This window comes from Lepeophtheirus salmonis, chromosome 13, assembly GCF_016086655.4.
Source record: "Lepeophtheirus salmonis chromosome 13, UVic_Lsal_1.4, whole genome shotgun sequence".
NCBI lineage: Eukaryota > Metazoa > Arthropoda > Copepoda > Siphonostomatoida > Caligidae > Lepeophtheirus > Lepeophtheirus salmonis.
The window spans coordinates 24,328,888-24,353,215 of record NC_052143.2 but is presented as its reverse complement, the minus strand read 5'-3'; the positions used below and the strand labels follow the sequence as shown (position 1 = coordinate 24,353,215).

Genomic DNA, 24,328 nt, shown 5'->3' with positions numbered 1-24,328 from the left:
CAATAAGGACTAATACAACACTAATTATCCTTGCTTGTTACAGAGTGGGAATTTATTTAACATAAGATCGCCGCTAGTTTAATAAAAATACTAGATTGATAATTGATATTAGAGATAATAAATTGATACCCTAATAATTATGTATATAATACTTGTAAAATAATATCACGTTTTGTTCAAACATCACTAGCTACTTTCAGTTATAGTATGAATAAATAAAATCATACATAAATGGAAATTATAAAATATTAATATGCAGAACGATACTTCTATTAGTGTACACAATATTATTTTTTATCAATAAAACGTTTGTGAAAACGCAAATTGTAATAAATCTGTTTAAAAAAAGAGAAGATATTTTATCATAAATATTATTTTGAAGCAAAGAGCATGACATTTTCCAATGATATATCAGACTCAGTATACTGAATCAATTCTGTAGTTGATAAATGTGGAACTCTTTCACGTAGATACTCCAGCCTTCCAAAGTCTAGTATCCGTTTAGCCATTCTTCCAATTTCTTCCTTTTCTTCAATACTAAACTTAAATCGTTGGGGCTTTCCTTCATTAATTGTCTCTTTTGATTTATCAGTTCCACAGGTGGCCCAACTTGTTAAACCTCTAATAAGGTAAAATTCATTGGGTTCAAAGTGCTTTTTGTAGAATGTTTTTCCAGCATAAGATGACCATGAACAACGATGATGGCAACACAGTGCAATAATTACGCCTTTAACTTTACTAGAAGAGGATGAGAGACATCGTAGAGCTAAATCAGTAGCAGCTCCACAAAGATGCTTGCTCAATCCAACAACAGCCTTAGCTTCGTCGATTTTTCCGAGAACTAAATCCGCAATATCCGTACGGATCCTTCTAACACATATTGAGTCATCTTCATTCTTCAATTTATTGTCAAATTTTCGTCGTTGACTCGCTTTGTCCACAAGAAAATATTTTTTATTCGGATTAGTTTTTGTGAGCCAATAGGTCAATTCTCCTCTTCCTGAGCCAAATTCAACAAATATACTATCCGATATGTCTTCACATCTTTGTAGGTGACTTAAAATGCTTGCATTTTGAAGAATATGCTTCTGTGATCCAATATCACGACACACAGCAGAATGACTACGAATATCTTTACGAACGGAAATCTTTATACTTTTTACTCTACAAATGAGATCGAGAATAACATCGTCATTTACATCATGGATACTAATTTCTGGAATATCTTCATCCGTTGAGGCATTTACATTCTTAGAGTAATATGGTTCTGGATCATCAGGTGGCCGACTAGGGCATTTTAAAATGTGTTTTTCTGAAAGAATTAAAGACATTATATCCATTGTCTATTCCATGACGGATTATGATAATAGTAGAAAGTATAGAAATATATTCTAAATAGATGTGTTATGTTATTATTTTGTTTTTTTGTTTGTTTTTTTAAATTAAATTTTTATCAAATGGGCAAAAATGTTGAACCTCAATAGAACAATGTTCTGAATCTTATTAACTAGTAACAAATAGTTCATAACTTGGTTTTTATGTTATAAATAGGTACTCAAGTCTCAAACAAAAGGTATGAGACTCACGCATTTCTCACGCATTTGTAACTCTTATCATCAATCATGAAAGTATAGCAGATTTAAAAGCAAAATGCTGCAAATGGGAGTTATCCACTCCCATCATAAAGCTATCTCAACATGCCACAAATACAGTTAAATATATTATGTGAATATAAAATATATATCATTAGCATACATTTCATTTGTCATAACATTAAATAAAAACTTGAGAACCCGGTTGAATATAATGTAATAAAATAGATGACGTCATAATAGTGATTACGCCACGTAGTATGATTAAAACTCCGGTTACTTATTTATAATAATACTTATAACTACATTATTAAAGTAATTTTTACCAATGAAATAAATGTATATATATATAACAATGTATTTTTGAATTATAACAATTTTGTGTAGTCGCACGTAATGCAAGTCCGCAATAGTATGATAAAGTACATTTTAAGAAGTGACGTCATAGTTTATGATAAACAAAAATAAAACACAATGCGTGAATGTTCGTCAGTTTCACTTGATACTTACTTAGTTTTTGTTTATCAACAGTGTGTTTTGGATCCAAAGGACAAGCTACCCGTTCTAAAGCGTGTTCACCACAAAAATTTTCTCCTTTGCGAACCGTCATCCGACAATTTCGTTTTTTTCTTTCAAGAAAATATCCACATTGGCGTTTCTCCTCTTCCATGATGTTAAAGTTGAAATCAGCTTGAAAGGTTTTGTGTAAAGAAGTGAAAAGGAAAAAGAAAATTCGTGTTGTTTCTTTTGTAAATTCAAAGTTCGAACTTTCTTTTAACTTGGATCCATCTCTTCTCTTTTTCAAACATATACTAATTATTAATAAATGCCAATATAAAATAAATATTCGGAATATAATTTAAATTATAATAGGAAGAGCACTGATAGTGATAACGGATATTATCATATTAGTAATAATTTTTCTATATGATGAAAGGCGGCATACTTGAATTTGATAAAACAGTGAGAGACTTTCAGGCTTCATTGACTCTCCTAAATGATGATTCTTTCATGCAAGAGTCGATCGATAATCTCTGGAGAAAATATCGTGATTCATATACTGGAAGAGTCAAACTGTTTCTATGCCTCCTATCCCACTCTAGCATTGGAAATCATTTTCGGGATCTTCCATACTATAGATCCGTTTCTTATTTAGTTCGAAAAGAAATTCCAATTTCCGCGATAATAAAATATTTTTCGTTTCCTTGGGATCACCAAGACTTAGGGTCTATTTTTCTGCATCTTCCTCATCAAGTACGCGAATATTTTAAAATATTTACCATTTAATATTATGTAATTACGTTTTCCAGGTCACATGGGAGTATTTACAACTTATACTATCGGAACCACCTAACTATGTGCATCCAATCTTATTCCGAATTTTAAGAAAAAGTTTAGTTGTTAAATGTGAAGAAAATGAATTTATTTTAGCGGCTACAAAGGTTCTTTGTCAGTATAGCAAAACCCAGATACTGGAACTCATTTTCTTTATAACAGTTGATTTTTGTGATATTTTAGTATATGAGTCTAATGAATTTGTACATGATTTATTTCCATCTATCGAGAATGATGAAAATGAAGGAATAAATGAGTTTTCCATAGCTATTTTAGATATATGCAACACATTTTGGGACACCTTTTCTGAACGGAGGAACCCTTCACAACTTTACTGGCCTCTTGATGAAGTTGATAGACCGGAAACAGATGACTCCATTCTGAAGCATTATGCCCATTGTATTGTTAACAGTAGTTGCCCAGACAATATTAAATCAAAAATTTATCCTATCGCAAAGGAATATAAAAAATATAATACCATGTCTTTAGAAGATTTATTATCTTCGTCAGGAGAGTCTGAATGGACTGTTTTATGGGAAAGGGTTGTTGTAGACGAAAATATGTTTTTAAAAAACATTAAGAGGATGAAAGAATCGATTCATTTAAAACTGAATACTTGGACCCTAAAGTATCTATACTCTCACTTTAAATCTAATAGTTCATCTTTAGAGATAAAATACATGCTGCGTGAAGTATTTTTATTGATGGCATTGCCAGAAAAAATCTTATTTCTTCATACTTTTATTCATGATTTTGATACAGGTAAGTGTTATTCCTCATATTAATGTTTGAACTTACTCTTTTTATTTTTTTAGATACAAAACTGCTTAAAAGCGATGGATTTGATGACCAGGTCAAGACGTTTATGAATAAAGCGGGAGATTATGATTTTATTACAGCCCAGCACGATGCTTGTTACTTGGCACTTTCGTCACCTAAAGAATTTCTTAATATTTTATTAAAAGAAGTTCTTAAAGGTGGTCATAAAGTGTATTTAAAGATCCTCTTGGAATCACTTCAATTACTTTTGTTTCATGACCCACTAGTTATAAAAGACAAATTAATTAACGCTCTATTAAAGTGTCCTGAAGAAAAAGTACCTGACATTTTAATAACAATTGGTTTAATAGTGGAATGCAATTATTTGGACCATTTTGGAATTAATTTAGTTAATACAGCTCATAATTTATTTACGAAAAATAAATTAGAGGGTACGTGTCGTTTAATATCTGGACTGAAAAGTATCACCAAATTTATTGATTTTGATAGCAATTCGGAACTGTTAGAAACATTGTTTAATATTTTCAAGGCTATAAGTGATCGTAACTCATTGTCATCTATTACTTCTCGTATTCAAGATGAAATTTTGTGTATTATTAAAGATAGAAGAATACCTAGTGAAGAACGTCAACCATTCATTGAAATAACCAACAATGAATTACATAAATTGCTTCGAAACAGTTACTTCTCAAATTTGAAAGATGACAGCATTGATTTTGACAAAAGTGGTAGACTCGTTGAATTCATTGTTTCAGTACTTCCTATGATGCTTCCATCGGAATTTCAAATTATGTTTCACCAAATTAATTTTCAAGAAGATAAAGTAAAAAGCATATTTAAGGCTTTAGAAATTATTGCTCTTAGATCAGAGTATGATTTGTATATTTTCCGACAAGCGAGCCTGGAAATAACCAATCTCGCTTTAAAAAACAAGTGCGATACATCGTTTCTTTATGAATTTTTAAAGAATTTAATCAAGTTTATATGGATTACCAGAGATAAATTAGATATTTTACCAATTTTTGAGATATGCCTTACTTCTATTATTAATATTGTCACTGATAGTTTTGTTAAAGGTAAAAAGGATATTAAAGATATTGTTATACTATTGAATTTTGTTCCAAATTGTGATTCTAAAAGCATTTGTTGCAAGAAATTAAAGCATACCTTATAAATAACGTGTTTTAATAATGATGTAATTATTTTTTTACTGATTTTTTTTTTTTTTTTTTTTTGTAATTCTAGAAATTAAATATGGATGTTACACAAGTGTTGTGAATTGTTCAATCACCTAATAACTTTTTTCTATATCGCTCTACAAACATATTGTCTTGTGAGTTATTGTGTGCTACAGTCTGACTGAGCTAATCATTTCCTTATAAGAGAAGGAGAGTTGTTTTTTTTTGCTTTGCTTTCTATCTTTAACGTAACAAATACTTTGGTAGAACTGAATTTGAAATTCAATATCTACTTGCATTAACGTTAGTTGACATATCAAAATCGAACAGTATGTTTCTTCATCTTTGAAATTATCTTTAAACTGATTCAGAAACAAATTTAGGTAAACATCTCGAATATAGTTTTTTTAACCAATGAAAATAAGTGAGTGCGTCCTTTCCTTTATTTCTAGACAGAAAAAAATAATTACATGAAGTTAAATTTTAGACTTATGAAGTATCATGTTTAAACTTGGAATACTTTTTTTACTTGTACTTCAAACCTCGTCGAATGTACTTCTTATGCGTCGATCTCAATTAAAAGACTCTAACTCTAGTGCTCTTATTGTTTTTTACGTGGAAATTCTAAAGTTTTTTACGTGTCTTTTAATATTTTTTGTTCAAAATGGTAATTATTGCTTTATTTAAACTTTTATTGGTTATTGGTATATTGTATTTCAGGTTTTAGTTATCTACGAACATGGAATGAGCTGAAAGAGAAAATAGTTGTTCAGCACCGAGAAACTTTAAAACTTATGGTGCCTAGTTTTTTGTATGCAACTCAAAACAACTTGCTGTTTTTTGCCTTGGCAAATTTGGATGCTACCTTATTTCAAGTAAGGAATTCAAATGTTTTGTTCGCTTCATTTAAAAAAAAATAATAATTTTATATCCATAAAGATAACCTATCAGTTAAAAATCCTTGTAACGAGTCTTATGTCTCTTATTTATCTCAAGAAACGTCTCTTTATATCCCATTGGATATCATTGATTCTTTTAATGGTGGGTGTTGTGCTAGTTCAAGTAAGTTACTTATAACTAAATTAAATTGGTTCTTATTATTTCTAAAATTTCTTTTATTTTAGCTCTCATATCATAAAAGTGATTCCAACTTCAACCATAGTCAAAACAACACACTGATACTTTCTCCGGATTTTAGTTTAAATAAAGTAATTCAGTTCTATATTTGTCATTTTTAAGGGATGTGTTAGGGATAAAATTTGTTAATCGAGTTTCATGAAGTAAACTTAAAAACTTGCTTCATCCGTCTAAAATGATTCTCTGCATCAATGAGTAACCAGGGGCGATAAGCCTACGTATACAATTCCAATTAAAATAGACCAACGACATCTCTGCCGATATAAATCAGTTCACTATAAAACTTTAGTGCTCCTTCATCGCTGATATATTAATAGAAATGAATAATTAATAAATGCAGGAATATTCAGCTCTTATCAATATATGATTTTTTTAATAAATACTCAACTCAATTTTGCCGATATTCACATCCTTAGTAACACTAATACACTATAGCAGTAATTTATAACTAAGTTAACAATAATTATATTCGGAGACCAAGTATACTTTTCACTAATGCAGGCCTTATGAGTACATATTATGCAGCGTATTGCACTTATAATATATAGCCAATAAACTTAATTATCCTATCTCCCATACTATAATTTACTCAGATTGCAGCAACAATTTTAAAGGACAATTTTTTAATTGAATTATATAATAAGGATTTTTGATGATTAATTTTCATGTATAATTTAAACGAGAATTGATGAGTGTAATGAGTGAAATCTGAGATTACTTGATTTTTTTTTCTCATAAACTCAGTTAACTATTTTTAATTTTACTTACAACAAACCACTTGTCATTACATTATGAATTGATACAATTGTGAATCCTTTAATATTTCCATATTGGGTAGGGAGAGCCCCAGGTATACGAGGTGTGTTCAAAAAGTAAGATGTATTTTCAAATTTCGCGGCAAGGTACATTTGATATGCTCAATTTTTTTATCTCTTTATTTTAGTACACTCGCCACGAAGATATATATACTGTTTCAGCTATATAATATGTTTATTTGTTTATGAGAGGCATAACGGTTATATATATTTTGCGTGATCGGCGATTTTTTTTTAATGAAAAATATGGATTAAAGAATTTGCATCAAATTTTGCTTAAAAATTAATTAAGTACTCCAAAGTACTTGAAATGTTGACAGTGGCATGTGGTGAAACTTTTCATGTTTACAAGCGGTACAAACTCTACTACGATGTTAATGACGAGTTTGCTTTTGACGCCCAAACACACCAACAACAGATAAAAACGTTGCGAAGAAAATTGTTTTGAAGACCGTCGAATCACAATCAGAGAAGTTGTTGAGTTTATTGCAGAGGCGACCCCCTCTAAAAAAATAATTAAGGATTTGTTTTCTGGAAAAAAGTAATTCGTTGTGGGAGGGGGAAAGCCAAGCCACTCCACCCAAAAAATAAAAAAATCCTGCGGACGCCCGGTATTGACATATCGGTTGGCTTTTGTCATAAATTTTTTTCGAGCATTTTGGTCATGATACGAGTATCAGTGAAGTTTGTTCCGAAACTGTTTAATTTTGAACAAAAGAATCGTCGCATTTTTTTGGCCAACAACACCACGATCATGCCTCAGTCACCATATTCACCGGATTTAGCCCCATCTGACTTTTTTTTATTCCCAAAACTGAAGAGACACATGAAAGAACAGAGATTTGGAACGATTGAAGAGATAAAGACTACATCGCTCGAAGAGCTCCAGGCTATACCGAAAAAATGATTCGAGGATTGGATAAGTGTATTCTATCTAAGGGGGATTACTTTGAAGGGGATAACATAAATATTTCTTCCTAAAAAAATACGAAGTCCCCTTACTTTTCAACACACCTCGTGTTTAGTTTTTTTTCCCCCTTTCACCTTGTAGAATAACTAAAATACTGTGAAATCATGTGATGATTCTCTGAAAAATGAAATTACTGTTCTAAATTATAAGTCACTGAAAGATTCCTATAAAATCTAAGAAACAAAAAAATAATTTTTCCACTTTAAAAGTTATTATTCCTCCCAATTAATTGTTGTTTATTAATATTGTAATGCGATCGTATTGTAAAATTAGATATTTTTTATGTTTATCCACTCCAGATCACCCAAGAAATAGTAATTGTTATGCCTCATTTTTGTAATTATCATAGAAGTTACATAAATATAATATTTTTACTGAAGATTTTAATGAACTGATAATCAAATAATAGCGTTTGCTTCATATAAAAGTAAAAATAGAAAGAAACATTCAGTTAAAAAATATCACTCATTTTCAATTAGTGTAGTAGTTTCTTGAATTCCGAACAGCATTTCATTTTGAGCACTACCTCAAAATGAGTTAATTGTAAAGAAATGATTATAAAAATTATTTTTGTGGGCCAAAGATATTCGATCCCAATTTTATATGTCGTTGAAATAATAATTATTTAATGGTTAAAATTTCTATTAAAAAACTTATTTTTTTAAATGGGTAAGATATGACAATGAGATGTCAAAGCTTCAATTTAAAGAATTTCCTTTATTAATTTGAGATTTTTTTTTACTATTTCAGTCCAAATAAGCGGACACCAATTAGAAGAAATCGCCCTTTATTCATTTCAGTGTTCTTTGTTTAGTGTGTCCATATTTTTGAATAACAGTTGTACCCGTCATTATTAGGCGTGGCCTAAAAGTCAAATTTTGCTTTAATAATATAGAGGATATCTTCAGTATTTTTCATGAGCATACTCTCACGTAACAACTCAATACTTATATCAATTCATATGTGTCTTCTCCTCAAGAATAAAAGAATAATAATTTGAGAGGGGAAAAATGATTTTATAAGTACTTTAGTCTCTAGAAGACTCCTAAAAACAGTGACATATGTATGCTACATATAAAACACCTCCGAGTTAATTCATTTTTATATACTAGCGTTTATATTTTATTCAAATCTTAACATATACTCGAAATGCTTATGAATTATATGCATAAGAGGCAATAACAGAAACAGTGCTACATCAGAGAGCACTATATACATGGGGAGTGCACTTCTTTTCAGAAAATACATAGGTTGACATAAATCATCTTTAGTATATCTACGTGACGTTTGATTGGATAAAAAATTATACGTAGATATACTTAAGATGATTGTTTATGTCAACCTATGTATTTTCTGAAAAGAAGTGCACTCTCAATTTATATAGTGCTCCCGGGCTACATATACATGTGTTATTAATACGACACCATTGTTATTTGCTAGATCAAGATATGTTTATGATATACATCAGGGAGTACTATATACAGTGCACCTTGTGACTGTTTTTCATAAATTCAACTTTGCTTTATTCATAAGATTTCCAAAAAAAAAAAAAGTAATTAGTATATGTTATAGATGAGGAATCTACTACTCTTGATATCGTATTAACCCTCGACGGCAAAAAATATTGATTTGTATTGTGTACTAAAATTGTTCCGATAAACATTTATTGCATTTTGAACTCCTTCTTCATACTTCAAGTTGTACTATCCAATCTAATCTATCTAAGACAATGGTTATCAATTTTCTTACCTCCATTACCCAATTTCATAATCTCACTAAGTTATTCCATTCCATATTTTTTGCTGAGAAATTTAATGAACTTTTTAAAAGAACCCAATTTTATTAAAATTAAGGTTTTTTTTAAATACATAGATGTCATTTTATACGAGACACCGATTAAGAAACACTTATCTAAGATGCTAAATTTACATAATCTAATTAAAGTTAATAATACATTATTCTCATTTCAGTCATCAAGTTTTCTTGGACTCCTTAGTGTGATAGCTGCCTGTTTTTCATCATCTTATTCTGGGATATATTTTGAAAAACTTGTCAAAACAACAAATGATAATAATTCTCTCATTATAAGGAATTTACAAATGGGTAAGAACTACGATCAGTATTTATATATAACTCATAAAACCCTTATCCATTTGAATTGTATATTTCAGGTATCTTTTCAATTGTATTTAGTGGCTCCATGGCATTACGCTCCAAAAGCTTGAATATATTTCGCTTTGGAAATTCTTTTAATTCATTAGTTGCATTGATTATTTTAGTGCAGTGCTTTGGTGGACTCCTTGTTTCGGTTGTTATCAAATATGCAGACAATATACTTAAAGGCTTTGCTACCTCAATATCAATAATTGTATCTTGTGCATGTTCCTATTTTATTTTAGGGGACTTAATCGTTGATTTAAAATTTTTCTTTGGAACCTTTCTTGTACTCATTGCAACGTTTCTCTACGGTATGGCCGATACATTTAATAAGATTGGTTTGTTAGGAATGCTAATTAAGTGTAAAATCATTAAAAAACAATCATCATGTGTTATTGGTGTGATCTAAATTAATTATTTGTTTTGTCATACTGAGTTTTATTTGTTATTTTAGTTTAAAGTGTTTAGTATGATAAATTTCTTTTAATAAACAAAATAATTTATTTGTCAAAAAACATGTTATTAATACTAAACGTATTATTTAAAGTAAGGAAATTCGTTAATTATTTTATTGATTGCACAACCGAAATAATACTGTTAATCTTAACTTAGACACTATCATGGGTAATGATCACGGATCGCTCATCTAAATTATCATCAGAATCATAAGTATCATACAAGTCCTGATGCATCCCATTTGATCTTTTTACATTTAAAAATTTCTTTATTCGGTAAAGATGTTTATCCTTCGATACATAGAGTATAAATGCATCACAAATCACAGTTGCTACACCCAGAGTAGCTAATCCTGCACCAACGTTTAAAAACGTTGGAATAATATTGAATTGTCCAGCTCTTCCCATTACTTCAACTCTGAAATTAATTCCAAATACTTTGTGTAATGTTCTTCGATTCTCTGAGTAATAATTGGAATAACGATAGTTCCAACCTGGATCAATTTTTGAGTATGGATTATCTAGACGATTGAAGGAATATATTGGACGACAATTCGACATAAAATCCTTATCCAAGTCACATTCCCAATTAATTCCTACGTTTAGAAGCTATATTAACTTTAGACATAACAAAATATTATGATTTACCAATCACTATACTGCATCCATGCATCGATATATCTTCATATTTATATCCAGCTTTATTGACAATGTAATCTAATTTGAATATTGGACAGTACGGATCCGTTTCTTCATTGTATAGACAACTTTTCAAGTATGATGTATTACTGTTGGGAAGTATATTTGTTGTATGCAACTTATAATAAGGAAATTGAATGAAGTTCTTAATGAGAACAGTTAAATTTCTTGATTGATTTAATATAGCCATATTATTTTTTAGAGGAAAAATTGAATCATTTTCCACAGGGCACCATGCATTAATAAGACATATTGAATCTTGACATTTACCAGTTAATATGCCATGCCCTTTCGGACCTGAAATACATTTTAGGTTGTAAATTCCATTATTAAAATATGTAAATACCTAGATTTTTTCCAGAAGGACAATCCTGATCAGATTGGCATTTAGCTCCTGGCACAGAATATAATTCTTTACATGTAGATTGAGTTTGATTTGGAGTAATTATTACATTGGTTACAACAAAAAATACTCCATTTTCTTTGGCAGGAATGACATAGTCGTTGACATCCCATATTTTATTGTATAAAGATTTATAATGATGATGGACAACGTAATTAGAAAATTCATCGTCAGAGTAATTTGTTACCAATACTCCTTTAACTTTAGTATTAATTGAAGAATGCACACTGTCAAACTTCTGATAACCTATACCAATTTAATTGGAGAATAATTAATCTGGAAGTTATTATAATAGTAATATAATGCTTACCCTTTTGATATAGAAGTACATAGCCAATCACATAAGAAATTATAAATATTTGTACCAATCTTGAGAGGATACCAGCATATTTCGATTCAATTCGAACAACTTTAACTGTATCGTATTCAAAACAAAGACCACTGAGGAAACTCCCAATAGTTAAAGAGCACATTTTTACAAAATAATTGATCAAGCATAAAAATTATTTTTCGACAATTAGTCAGAAGTGCAATAAAACAACTACATTAATTAAGTTTATAAATATATACGCAAATGCAAATACAAACAATATTTCAAGCTTATAATCACTATTTTACAATATAATATCATCAACGTTTAATAAATATGATACACGAAACAGAGTTCAGTATCATCAAATTACTATGATTAAATGCGGTAAATGATAAGGAAATCATGTTTTTTTTACATAGTATTAAAAATTACATAAAGTTAAGTCTTAGTGTAGGAGTACTCCCGTCGAAGTGGAAGTTTTTATGTAGAATTGAATATCTTCAGAAAATCAAATCACAGCTCACTTTTACGAAGAAACAATCGCATAACATATTCACTAACAGTAATTGAAATAAGTAAGTCAAGTATATTATTATTTTATTAATTATTATATTATGTTAATAAGTATTTAATAATGTAACACTATGACTATTTGGCCGATACAATAACTAAGGTATACCATGAAAAGGTTGCGTAGGGATTTCATTATTATGACGTCATTTTTCAGTAAAGCTTATAATACGTAACTCGATCAATATTAGCAACATCAACGCAAAGTTAATTAGTTTAGAGCTGTAAAATGAACGGAACCAAATCTTTGAGATTTGTCCCATTTGACTTCTTTAATTACGGTTATAATAAACGACATTAATTACGTATATATATATATTAATAAATTTGTTAAAACTTTTTATGGAGTCACTTCCCGACATTACTAAGTACATATATATTTTAAAGAAACTATTCGGGAAAGAGGCGTCATATATATCAATCAAAAATCCTTTTTCTTACCTCTAATTCTGATTAGTCTAAAATTCAGTATATGCACTTGACAATTTTTATCTCTTCCACAGTGCATAGTTCCCACGTCTTTTTACTAAGATTCATCAAATGTAATTTAATATATGTCAGCGTTTCGGACAGGGTTATATATTTTTCTTTAAAATAAACGACAAAGATAAACTATTAATAAAAATCGTAGTCTTAATTAAAATTGTGTTTTAAAAAATTATAAAAGTTATAGCCCTAATCATCTACGAGAGTGGTTCTAAAATGGGGTACGCGTACCCCTTGTGGTACTTGAAGCCACTCCAGGGGCACTTGAGATTTTGAAAAAAAATGTTACAAGTGGTACATAAGTCAGAGGCTTCTGCAAGGGGTGGGCTGGAGGGGCTCTAGCCCTTCCAAATTAAGAAACTTTTGTTTCTACCTGAAAAGGAAATATTTGAATTTTGTTAAAACTTAATATTTGAAATTTAATTTAACTTTCTATGAATATCTATGGATTTTTACATTTTTCCCCTAAAATGTAATAGTTGAAATTTTTTTCTTTTCAAAAAATTTATAATTGAATTGTCAACAGCAATAGATTTTGAATTTTTTTTCCGAAAAAACTTAATTTTTTGTGAATTAATTTGTTAAATTTTTCTCCAAAAATTTTAATATTTGAATTTTTTTTTAAAAAGATTAATTTTTCGTGAACATTTGTGGATTTTGAATATTTTTGCCAAAAAAAAACTTAATTTGTTGAGAATATATATGGATTGTTGAAATTTTTTTACAAAAAATTGAATTTTTGTTAGTAGTTATAGATATTTGAGATTTTTTCCCCAATTTTTTTTTTTGTGAATAACTTTGGATTTTGGATTTTTTTTTTTTTTTTTTTTTTTTGAAATTTAATATTTTGAATTCTTTTTTGGAAAAAATTAAATTTTGGAAATTTTTTCCGAAAAAAAATAATTTTTGGATTTATTTCGCAAAAAAAGTCCAAAAATTAAGCCCCCTTCTCAACGCCCCTGTCACTAAAGCAAAAAATGCTTTGAACAGGTAAGAGGGTTAAACAAATATTTTACAAGTGGTACATCGTAAAAAAAAAGTTAAGACCCCCTTTTCTACGAACGATATTTATATTCTATATTATTTGATTGAATCCTATACATAGTTTTGTTTACTTTTTATTTTAACTATCTTGTCTCCTCTTTCCTTTATAATCTCTTTTAAAGGAGTTTTTAAGGATGAAAGGAGAAATAGGTATCAGCCGGCTAATAAATTGAGAGTCGATAATTCAACCTGCCAGCTAGAACGCTCGCAGGGCTGTGATAACGAATAGACGAGAATCTACCCCAGTAACTTTTTGAGAGACGGAAATAATTTCATATGACAAATTATTCTTCTTATATCTTCTTTCTTTACTATTGAGTACAACATATTAAACATCTAGACTATACAAATATATATACAGTTAAAAACGGTTATTTGCAAATTTTGCTTTTCCAAAAAAAGTATATTTGTTCAATGTTGCATTTTCGTTAAATAGTCAAAGATTTGTGGAAAAAAACCTCCCCCCCTCCTCAGACCAAAAACCTAGTAACAGACCTGATTTTAACAAAATGCATAGTAACATATATTTGTAGAAAGACAAAAACGGTGTGGGGGGGGCTTAAAAAACGGGGCCACAAGTGTTCAATCATGGTCATAGATGGTTAATATAATTGGAAGATAAAACATTCCAACCATTATATAACTATATAACACTATCCGACAAAATTACACTTTTTTAAAGTACTAGAGCTTCAAATACTCAGTTAAGTAGAGTTTGATCCCCTGATCACAAATATGGTTTTATTTTTTCCTTGTTAGCCTGAATGCCTTCAGAAAAATACTATTTTATTATTATTTTTAAGGTTCAAAGCTCTTCTAAACGCTTGTTATTGAAGATAAGGATAAATTATGCAAATATATTTCTATGTCTTACGTTAAAAAAATATAAAACTATTTTTAAAATGTATGTATCATGCTTATAACTCAGTTATCATTGTTCAGAGTTGAAAATAGATGTTGCTTATTCTAGACTCATAGCTCCGAGACGAATATATAAAAATGTTTAGAAGTATCTTATATGATAGCTGCAAGTCTGAACTTTAATTTTTTTTAAATAACCTACCCAAAAACAATCTATATCGTTGTCAATTTGAGATAAGGCCATTACAATATTTCAAGGATAAAACTCATTTTTGAATTGATCTCATAAGAAAAGTCTATATATTTGCATGTCATAGCTTAAAGGAAGAGAGAGAGAAAAGAAGGCGGTAGAAAATAAAATGTGTGAAATGTAATTCATCTAGAGAGTAGGATCCCGAATTCGAGATCGGTGTTCATCAATATAGAAGAGTGCATGTGTGGGAAGGAATGCCTGACTACGAAATCACCGCTGAATTGCCCCTGACCCCTAGTATTTGACTTTGTGAGGATTTGCTCTTAAATGCCTGTCGTTTGGAATCCCTCACTCACTATGGGCCTGTAAAGAGTTATCTGGTGTATAGGGAGCTTGAAATAAGGATTAATCATTGTCATTTGAATATATATTCTTCTCTCCAGATCTTCTACGGAATCTTCGTATACTTTTGCATATAAGAACTAAGGAGTTCCATAAAGCCACAAAATAAGCGATTGTAAGACCCAGTAAGGAGCAGAAAGAGTTCTTCCATCCACAGCTCTTTCATTGAAATTCTTCCAAGTTAACTCAGCTTCATCTCTTAGCCTAAGAAATCTATTTAATTAATAAGAGTACTTCAGTGTCCTTGATATAGGTATATAACGCAGAAATCACTCATCTCAATCACATTTATAAGTTGGACTTCGTGATAGACAGATAATTATATAACCTGGACACTTCAAGCTCACACTTGATTTCTTTATTACTACTGAGTCTCTTTTGTCATTAAAAAAACAGTAGAAGATTATTTTAGACTCTTAAAGATAAAGTGATTTTCTTTTCTCGATATGTTTGTCTGCAAAACGGAGCATATGTAAATGGGGAACGCCTACTTGTGCTGTAGCTTCCAGCATCCCGAGTCTCAACCGGGTTGAAATTCATTCAACTGTACTCGAGATCAAGGAGTTTGGATCCCATGGGGTCGTAAATCCCATATAGAACCTCTGGTCAGAAGGTTGTAAGCCTTCTGGCCTTGGGCAGGTCCGACTACTGCTGGGGGGTTCCAACATGATTTAACTTTATCTGTGCATTTCTGTCGGCTGTTCACGAATGAGAACTATATATCAGAATGAAAAGTTATCCATAAAAAACTTCCTTGAGGGGAAAAATGGGTAAAACCTCTAAAGGGAGAAAAATCACAGTAATAAAAAAAAAGCTCCAGAATTTTCTTTTACTAAGGATTTTATAATAACCTGGCTGGTGCCTTCACCTTCCTGCACCTTCAAGGGGTTCGCTTTTAGCAGAGTCTTTAAACTTAATGATTTCGTCCCAATTAAACTTGTCTTCCCATAATAAAGGAAGAATTAGTTTAAATGGCATTATAAATGGTATAACTGATATTAATTTCATCTCTCTTATTCAGAAGATGATGGGACTTCTTAGATATATTCACACCTTTTGAACATTAAGATTACTATTGTAAAATGCAGGTTTTAAACCATCCCCAGTAACAAGGTTTGAAATTGTAAAAGAATCAGAATTTTTCTGTGCTTTGTTCTTAAAATTATTGTTAATAATTCTTAAAATATTATCCACACTTTCATTGTAGTAATTAGATTTGAACGCTTTACATGGAACATCAAATAAAGAGTCATTTATATAATTTTTACGTGAACTTTTATTTCTAAAATTAATATTATTATAATTTTCTTTATCTTTTTGAGGATTTTTCCCTCTCGAGATATAATTAAACTTTTTAGGTGATTATTAATATCTTGCTGAGATTTAAGTAGTTCCTGAAGTAAATTGGTCATAAAAGGACGTTTATCTCTGCTACTGGATGCACTACCCCCCTCTAGCCTCCTCGTCCGAAGAATTCCTTTGGGATTCGTTGTTTTCCTATTAGGATTTTTGTCGCATAAAACGACGTTGTGACAATCCCCACACAAAAAGTAAAAAAACACGAACCCAAGCACTCCTTTCTATGTTCCTCATTGAACATAGCCAAACAGAAGGCGCATTTCTTAACACTAATGAAAGCTTTCCTCCATTGCAATCGAGAAAGCGCTTATGATTTAGCACAAGTCTCGGTGGAGTGACTATCTCCATGGAAAATGCATCCTCCTTTCGATTTTGAGACACGAATTATGGATTTTACTTCCTCCTTTTCAGGGTCGTATTTATGCCCAGTGGCATAAGCTTCCAGCCAAATAGTAAAGTCTTCTATATTGAGGATCAATCTCGGATTCCAAGCTGTGTCAGATCCTTCTTGAACCCTTTTTGTTTTTGTTCCTCTTCCTTTTGCAAGAAGAAGAGCCACCCAATCAACGACCGCTCTCAAATGAAGTATTTCATTTATATAAGTTATCAGTAAAAAATCAAGAGAGTTAACTCTCCGCGTTTGTGTATCTTCAAGGATATGTTAGACCTGGTACATGGCGGTTTTAGAGGATTTTAGGAGGTCTTGGATCGACATGCCCCGCTTTACTTCATCAAGGTATGCCTTGGCTAATTTAAAACTGTTCTCATAAGTTCGATCAAGCTCCCTACGACCAATTCATACGAGGCGGCCTCATTAGCGAGGAGATGTGCTTTGCCCTCCAAACGGTCCTTGAACTTTTCAAACAGAATTATTGGTGAACATCCATCGTAATTAGCTTTGATATCCACCTTGATTTGAGCCCATTTCTTTTTTAAGACAAGTAAAGGCGGAGAACTTCCGTGGAAGGGCCTACACCTGAAAATTTTAGTCCGATAACTTTCCTTACATCGTAATGCAGAGCAGATTCCCTTTGACTATCCACTGTGATGCTAGTAGATGAGAGTTGACCTTGGGAGAGTAGGTTCAAATCTAGGTGGTGAGGATTCGCCGCTTCTGTTCCTCCAACTTATCAGACGCTTCTATGAAGGCCATTGTAGAGGGTGTATCGCCGATATTATACCAGTATCTGGATGTAGTGTTTGTGAGGGTCCTGACATCATCGGCCTTAATTCTATTTCTTGCGAGCTCTGCGATGAATAACTTCGCAACGAACACCGAATTGGCTTCATTTGAGTTGGGGAGATTATCATCCATTTTTCGAAGAAAGACATTTAACCTCAATAAAGCCACTCGGCAATCCGCAAACACCTTCTTATACACGGAGTAACGAGATGTAGATAAAATATTAGATTCGAATCCCTTGAAAACACAACTAGAATGAAAGAATTGCTATTCACATGGAACCAACCTATAATCCAAAATAATCCTCAAATGTAGATCTCAAGATCCGGCTCGAAGGACCATGTAAAGATTAGTAGACTGTATAATTCGGAAACCTACTTCGGTAACCTTGTGTGTAAAAAGCAACCCTCAACAATGAATATGATAAATATTATGGGTATGTTTACTAAAATCTACCATCACCACTTTCTCTTTCTAATTATTCTTCCTTTTTTTTTCTCTCTCTCTCTTTCTATAGCAAAAACTTTTTTTCACCTAGACTTAACTAAATATTAATCCTACAGCAACCTAACATATTAAAATCATACAATAGATAAATACATCACCACGATAATTATTAACATGATAATCTGGATCTTTTAAAGTACACCAACCGTCATTACTATAATGAAATTCCCCGTAATCTCAATCTATTCGTGAATTTAGTAGAGAAAACATGCTTACAGATATTTTCAATACTCTTGCATCCGAAGAAGCTGCAATTGTATGGCTTCAAGCCCAAGGACTCCTTCCATGGTTCGTGCGGCAGGAATTGTTAGAAAGTATTGTGTGCAGGCATTCTTTGGTATATGCGTTCTCGGGCATCTTGTAGGAAAGAAATATTCAATTTAAAAAAAAAATTTAAAAAAATCACATTTCTTTTAAACATTCTAATATGATCATTTATCATTGGTCGAAATTATCAACGGTTTCTACTACTAAAAACCAAACCGGCCTTTCTAAACGTACAGTTGTAGATTAGTATACTTTTTGTTTGAAATTTGTAAAAAATATTTCGAAAAAAATCAAGTAAGGTTTCATGGGCCTGGGTGCGTTGTTGAGATCGACGAATCCAATAAAACTTCAATAAATATATCTTAAATTGTTATTTTATTTTATCAGAGTGGTGGAAGTGGTCGTTAAAAAATGTCTTGGGTCTATATTGAAAACATATAAATTAGTATCATTAATCCAAAGCTACTTCATTGATTCATACTCATTCAAATTCAAACTAGAAAAATAAAAAATTTGTAGTATATAATTCGTTAATTTCCTATACCTATACTTTTCTATGTTACAGCATATTGAATATTTAGTTGAGCCTAGGGAAAAAAGTTCTTGGTATAGAAAGAAAGTGAGAAAAAAAAGGAAGAATAATTAGAAAGAGAGAGTGGTGATAGGAGATTTTAATTAACGTGCCCAATATTGTAATGAGATTAATACTATTTAATTGAATTCAAACAAGCAAATTTGACTCCTTCCTGACAATAGCGACAAAATAGCACTCAATGAGAAAAAGGGATTATATATTTATGCATAGTGAATGATCCCTTTGCTGGCCTGCATTAATAGCTAGAAGTTAGAACTCTTCTCTCTTTTGGCGCTAATAGACAAAAGGAGAAAATTGGACAAATTCAAACTTATAATCATTAATTATGCTAACGTGGTTTGTATAATGCAAATAGCAATATTATGCTAAAATGATCGATTTGCCGCGACATCTGCTATTACATATAAATAGTTATATGGAACTATTAAGTGATTATGTGTTTTAAAATAATATAAGTGGCATCTTAACTTCTATTGAAACATATCATTACAATTACCTTAAGTATTAATTTAGTAATCCACTTCTAAACAACTAAATTGTGTGTCATCTTATTGGAATATTACTCTAGCTAAGAACAATGATCTCTAAAAAAATATATTAATAACAAATTATATAGTTATTTCGAACTTTTAAGTGATTATTTGTTTTATAAAATATATAACAGACCTGTTAACTTTTAAAGAATTATGTTGGAATAATCTGAATGGCATTGCAATTTCCAAACTTATTGAGCCGAGAATCCTCCTTTTAATGATATTTTTCAAAATTTACATTCCTTATTTATGAGTTCTCCGTTATTTAATTTTTTTATCTTATTTATTCATTCGGTTTAATTTTGGACATCCAAATGCTATTTTGTTATTATGATTGTTGTCAGGCGAGTGGAAATTTCAAAATATTTTCTATTATTAGTTATAGAACTGTACCATTTCAAACTATTCAAGGCAATAGAAACTGGGAATGCATCAGAAAATTTGATTTCCCGAGTATTATTCAAATATCTACTAAAATATATCAATCTCTCTAATAGAATAGTAAAAATCAGAAGCCAACAGGCTTATTCAAAACATCATCTTCGGTTCTAAAGAACTCTATATTCAAGATAAATGACAAATTAAGATCCTATTGTAAGTTTATGTTTTCACATGAGCATTTCTTGTTTAGTACATAATATCCACTTATTCTTAATATATTATCGATTTCGTGCTATATTGATGGGATTTTTTATTATGAAAATATATATGTATAATATTAAAGTAATGATGTACATTCTCTATCTAAAGAAAATTGATAAATAATCATAAATTATTTAGATGCAGTTGTTCAAAGATACAAGGCTACTAGGGATGTGCCTTTAGCGAACGTAATATCTCCATTAGCCTGCTATCTCAAGTGAAAGACATGACCCGGCTCATACTATGTGGATTTTTGAAATTTTTTTTAATATTACATTTTTTGCTCTGTTGCATCATTTACCCGAATGACAATAAAAAAATAACAGTAAAAAGCAAAAATTCCTTAATTTGTAAGCCTACAACCCCTCCAGCCCACCCCTTACGGACGCCTTGAGTACCCCAAGGTGTACGGGTATTCCCATTTGACAACTATTGGTACATGTTATATAGATACAAATCACATTATATGTCATCTGAAGTATTTTTTTAGTAGTAAACGAATTTTCAGTAGTTGAGAAAGAAAACCCCATAGGAAACTGGGCATGCGCACATATTTCAGTGTAAATAATGGTTTGAAGAGAGTATTGTCGTATATGGAAAAATGAATGCTAAATGAATACAACAATTACAAAATGCTGTTATTGTGTTATACGTAGACACTTCAGTTCTGAATAGAGGCCATGTTAGAGGAAGTGGAAATTGGTTAATCAAAATCATATAATAAATCGTACACTATCAATATATTCAATTCAAAAGGTTTGCACTCAATCATTATGATTTTTTAATTACATAACATTATGAATTATAATTATGAATGCACTTAGCTGATATATATCCACTCACGTATCATTATGTATTTCTGCTTGTTACTTCATTGTTGTGTTGTTTTTTAAAGCTACAAAATCAAGTTTTTTTTGTGCATTTTCAGTTCTAGTAACTACAATAATAAATAAATGTGTTACTGGGCTTCAAGGATTTGCACATTGATGAAATTTGATTTACTTATTCGGAAAATAGATTTCCTTTGTGAACTCATTTTGTACTCGATTTTTCTTAAAAATGTATTTCTAAATTTGTAGCTAGTGAAATGAAGATGCATGTTATTAACATAATATATACAAAGTATCAATCAGACACATGAGTGCTCAATGTTCATTTTGTAGTCCTAGTAGTAACTTTTTATTTATTTTATATTTAAAGTCATCATGTGCCAATGAGACGTTAATCAAAATGATGAGCTATCTTCGCCCTATTAATCTACAACCCTCAAGACTAGAAATACTCTGCCAAGATTCATGGTTATCTCTCACTATTATATTAATCAAAAGGAACTTTATTACTGAATCAGAGGACGGTGATGCATCAAAAAAATATGATATTTGGAATTTGCGTCAAAAAATACTCACAGAGTACATTGACTTTCATCTACCTGCGCGAATTCAAGAAATAACATTTTTAAGGGGTATTCAAGTCTTGAGGAATGAGTTAAGTTGTAATGGAGATCTTTTTCCTAACTTTTTTCGATTGTTTTGGCGCCGAGGGTTCATTAATTTACATTTACCTCAATTACTATGCGGTGAGGATCGAATATCTGCTCTGGAATTTTTAGTAAGATATCCCACGTTTTCAAAGAAAGAAGATGATGCATTTTTAATGGTCGAAAATGCAAAGTTTCGTCTTTTTGATCGATCTGGTCTAAATATTGAAGAATCGTATTTGATGAAGCGGGTCTTACGAATGCTTCCTTATCTGAGGTACATATACTTAGTATTTTTAATTTTCTATTAGCTATCTTTTCCAATACAATCAATACCATTTTGATTTAAGGCATTGCATACTTTGGAAATCTTGTGATGATGCAATGCTTCACATTATTGGAGATTCATGCCCGTTTCTTGAAACACTAGATTTATGGAGATCAATTAATGTTAGTGATTCAGGAATTAAAGGCCTTTTACATCAAGAAGGAAAAGTATCTTCAACTCTTAAGAGAATTGTTCTCAAGGATACATCTGTTACTGTTATGGGAGCGTTAGAAGTTATCATCCGTTGTTCTATACTGGAATCAATGGATTTGAATCACGGTGATGTTATTCAAGAGTTCTTTAATATGATAGGAAAAAAAGATAGACGAGAATCATATTCTTTGAAATCCTTATTTTTACCAATTGTTCAAGGGAAAGAAAATATGAGAAATATGTTAAAATTCTTCCCCAAATTGGAAGACCTAACAATTTGGACTACATGCCCTTATTTAAAGTAATATATATTCAATCATTATATAATTTACTCATTCGTATGTTTCATTTATTTGTAGAAACTTTCAGGAAATTATTCTGCCAAACTTGATCACTTTGAAGTTAGGTGGTCTACATTCGTCATTAATTTTGACAGAGTTTTTAGGATCTATTGGAAGACAACTCACAACGTTAAAAATTGAAGCAATGCATGCACAAGTTCCTCTCAATTCCATTGGTGAAAATTGTCCAAACTTAGAAGAGTTTCACGTTATCAATGCTAGAATTTTCTCATCAGTTCTTCATAAATGTTCTCATACAAATTTTTTTATAAAACTAAAATTTGTTTATTTCTTTTTAGTTCAATATAGTAACTCTGAATATGAAGATACGGATCACACATTAACTCACGAAAAATCTGCATTACACTGCCTTCTGTATCATGCTCAAAATCTTGAAGTGATCCAAGCAACTGGTTCTCAAGACCTTTCAGATGATTGTTTAAAATCAATTCTTTGCGATAATCCATTTAAATCGCTCAAAAAATTCATGCTCACTAGTCCGTTTACATTTTCGTCCGACCCTCCTCAAGTACCTCTTGTTCTTACTTCATCATCAGTTATTCTTTTAGTCGAAAACTGCCCCAATATATTATGTATTGGAGATTTGAGACATTGGAATATATTTCCTGCCGAAAGAAAAGTATTAATTAAAAGAGCTCAGGAGTGGGCTTGCCTTTCAGAATCAATGCCCCTTTCAAATACTTCATTCTAGTCGACAGTATTCCTTGTGTCAATAAATAGTGCCATTTCATGTGTTTCGTTTTCTTAGGTTTTTTTTATTATAATTGTTTATTTGTATCCTAATCTGTTATCTATTAAATTTATATACTAAAACGTAAAAATAAAGGCACAAATTATTATTGTATATGCTTAATATAAATCTAAAAAAAATAACTCTAGATAAATATTTTCTACAAAATCATACCCTATACCTTGATAGTGTTATATGTCGATTGTAGGTACAGTTTATTTACAGTCTTTCAAAAGCTGAATCATATAAGTATTATTTTTCTTCATTTGCCCGAGTAATTTTGAGAAAAATCCTTAAGAGGTAAGTAAAATACTCTACCCTCCCACAATCCCTCTTCCTCTTATTGATAACTAATTATGTATCTTGAGGATTAAAAAGAGACAATGTTGAGACTCAAGAGTATATCTACTCGCTAGTGAAATATGAAATTAAGACGAATAAACTAATGTAATTTGTAGGTCCAAAGTGGTTTAAATTAATCTTACAAAAGAATAAGAATCTATATTTTGTGTTTTTGAAATTTTTTATATTAGTTATTAGTATATTTTTTAATTGCTATATAGACTTTAAACAAACTTAAAAACACAGAAAGAACGTAGACACAATAAATAAGAATTAAACTTTTCTATTTAAAATCTCAATCATACACTATCACGAATACACTATCTTAAAGATAGTCAATGGAAAATAGCTTATTTATGTTAAAATTCTAAATTAAAAGAATTTACTATCAGCTATAATTATTTAATAGGTAAATTTCTATTGATAAACCTCCTTATAAACAACATTTTTTGTTGTTTCT

General features: G+C 30.5%; 5 protein-coding genes across 12 annotated transcripts; 3 read left to right on the top strand and 2 right to left on the bottom strand.

The window, feature by feature from the left end:
- Positions 1–24: 24 nt before the first annotated feature.
- On the bottom strand, positions 25–2,262 carry LOC121128718 (tRNA:m(4)X modification enzyme TRM13 homolog). The gene is made up of 2 exons (XM_040724310.1): positions 2,103–2,262; positions 25–1,312 (listed from the first exon to the last, which is right to left on the bottom strand). The coding sequence occupies exons 1-2, from the start codon at positions 2,260–2,262 to the stop codon at positions 372–374; spliced, it is 1,101 nt and encodes a 366-aa protein (XP_040580244.1). The 3' UTR covers positions 25–371.
- Positions 2,105–5,268, top strand: LOC121128715 (uncharacterized). 3 transcript variants are annotated; one of them, XM_071892702.1, is made up of 4 exons: positions 2,105–2,846; positions 2,903–3,689; positions 3,743–4,783; positions 5,194–5,268. In XM_071892702.1, exons 1-4 carry the CDS (start codon positions 2,520–2,522, stop codon positions 5,232–5,234), a joined length of 2,196 nt encoding a protein of 731 aa, XP_071748803.1. In that variant the 5' UTR covers positions 2,105–2,519; the 3' UTR covers positions 5,235–5,268. The 3 variants fall into 3 exon arrangements, with proteins under 3 accessions (XP_071748803.1, XP_071748802.1, XP_071748801.1); XM_071892701.1 differs by having other exon boundaries at positions 4,953–5,268; XM_071892700.1 differs by lacking the exon at positions 5,194–5,268 and having other exon boundaries at positions 3,743–4,885.
- Positions 5,127–10,479, top strand: LOC121128719 (UDP-N-acetylglucosamine transporter). 2 transcript variants are annotated; one of them, XM_040724312.2, is made up of 7 exons: positions 5,127–5,268; positions 5,311–5,552; positions 5,606–5,760; positions 5,825–5,947; positions 6,010–6,093; positions 9,778–9,910; positions 9,979–10,479. In XM_040724312.2, the coding sequence occupies exons 2-7, from the start codon at positions 5,387–5,389 to the stop codon at positions 10,371–10,373; spliced, it is 1,056 nt and encodes a 351-aa protein (XP_040580246.1). In that variant the 5' UTR covers positions 5,127–5,268; positions 5,311–5,386; the 3' UTR covers positions 10,374–10,479. The 2 variants fall into 2 exon arrangements, with proteins under 2 accessions (XP_040580246.1, XP_040580245.1); XM_040724311.2 differs by having other exon boundaries at positions 5,130–5,268; positions 5,338–5,552.
- LOC121128717 (P2X purinoceptor 4) lies at positions 9,628–12,184 on the bottom strand. The gene is made up of 4 exons (XM_040724309.2): positions 11,832–12,184; positions 11,465–11,767; positions 11,068–11,415; positions 9,628–11,015 (listed from the first exon to the last, which is right to left on the bottom strand). Exons 1-4 carry the CDS (start codon positions 11,992–11,994, stop codon positions 10,573–10,575), a joined length of 1,257 nt encoding a protein of 418 aa, XP_040580243.1. The 5' UTR covers positions 11,995–12,184; the 3' UTR covers positions 9,628–10,572.
- Positions 12,185–12,267: 83 nt separating this feature from the next.
- LOC121128716 (uncharacterized) lies at positions 12,268–23,640 on the top strand. Of its 5 annotated transcripts, none has more exons than XM_040724305.2 (4): positions 12,268–12,409; positions 21,677–22,230; positions 22,304–22,735; positions 22,794–23,640. In XM_040724305.2, exons 2-4 carry the CDS (start codon positions 21,707–21,709, stop codon positions 23,485–23,487), a joined length of 1,650 nt encoding a protein of 549 aa, XP_040580239.1. In that variant the 5' UTR covers positions 12,268–12,409; positions 21,677–21,706; the 3' UTR covers positions 23,488–23,640. The 5 variants fall into 5 exon arrangements, with proteins under 5 accessions (XP_040580239.1, XP_040580238.1, XP_040580241.1 ...); XM_040724304.2 differs by lacking the exon at positions 12,268–12,409 and adding an exon at positions 20,967–21,232; XM_040724307.2 differs by lacking the exon at positions 12,268–12,409 and adding an exon at positions 21,330–21,409.
- The last annotated feature ends 688 nt before the right edge of the window (positions 23,641–24,328 follow it).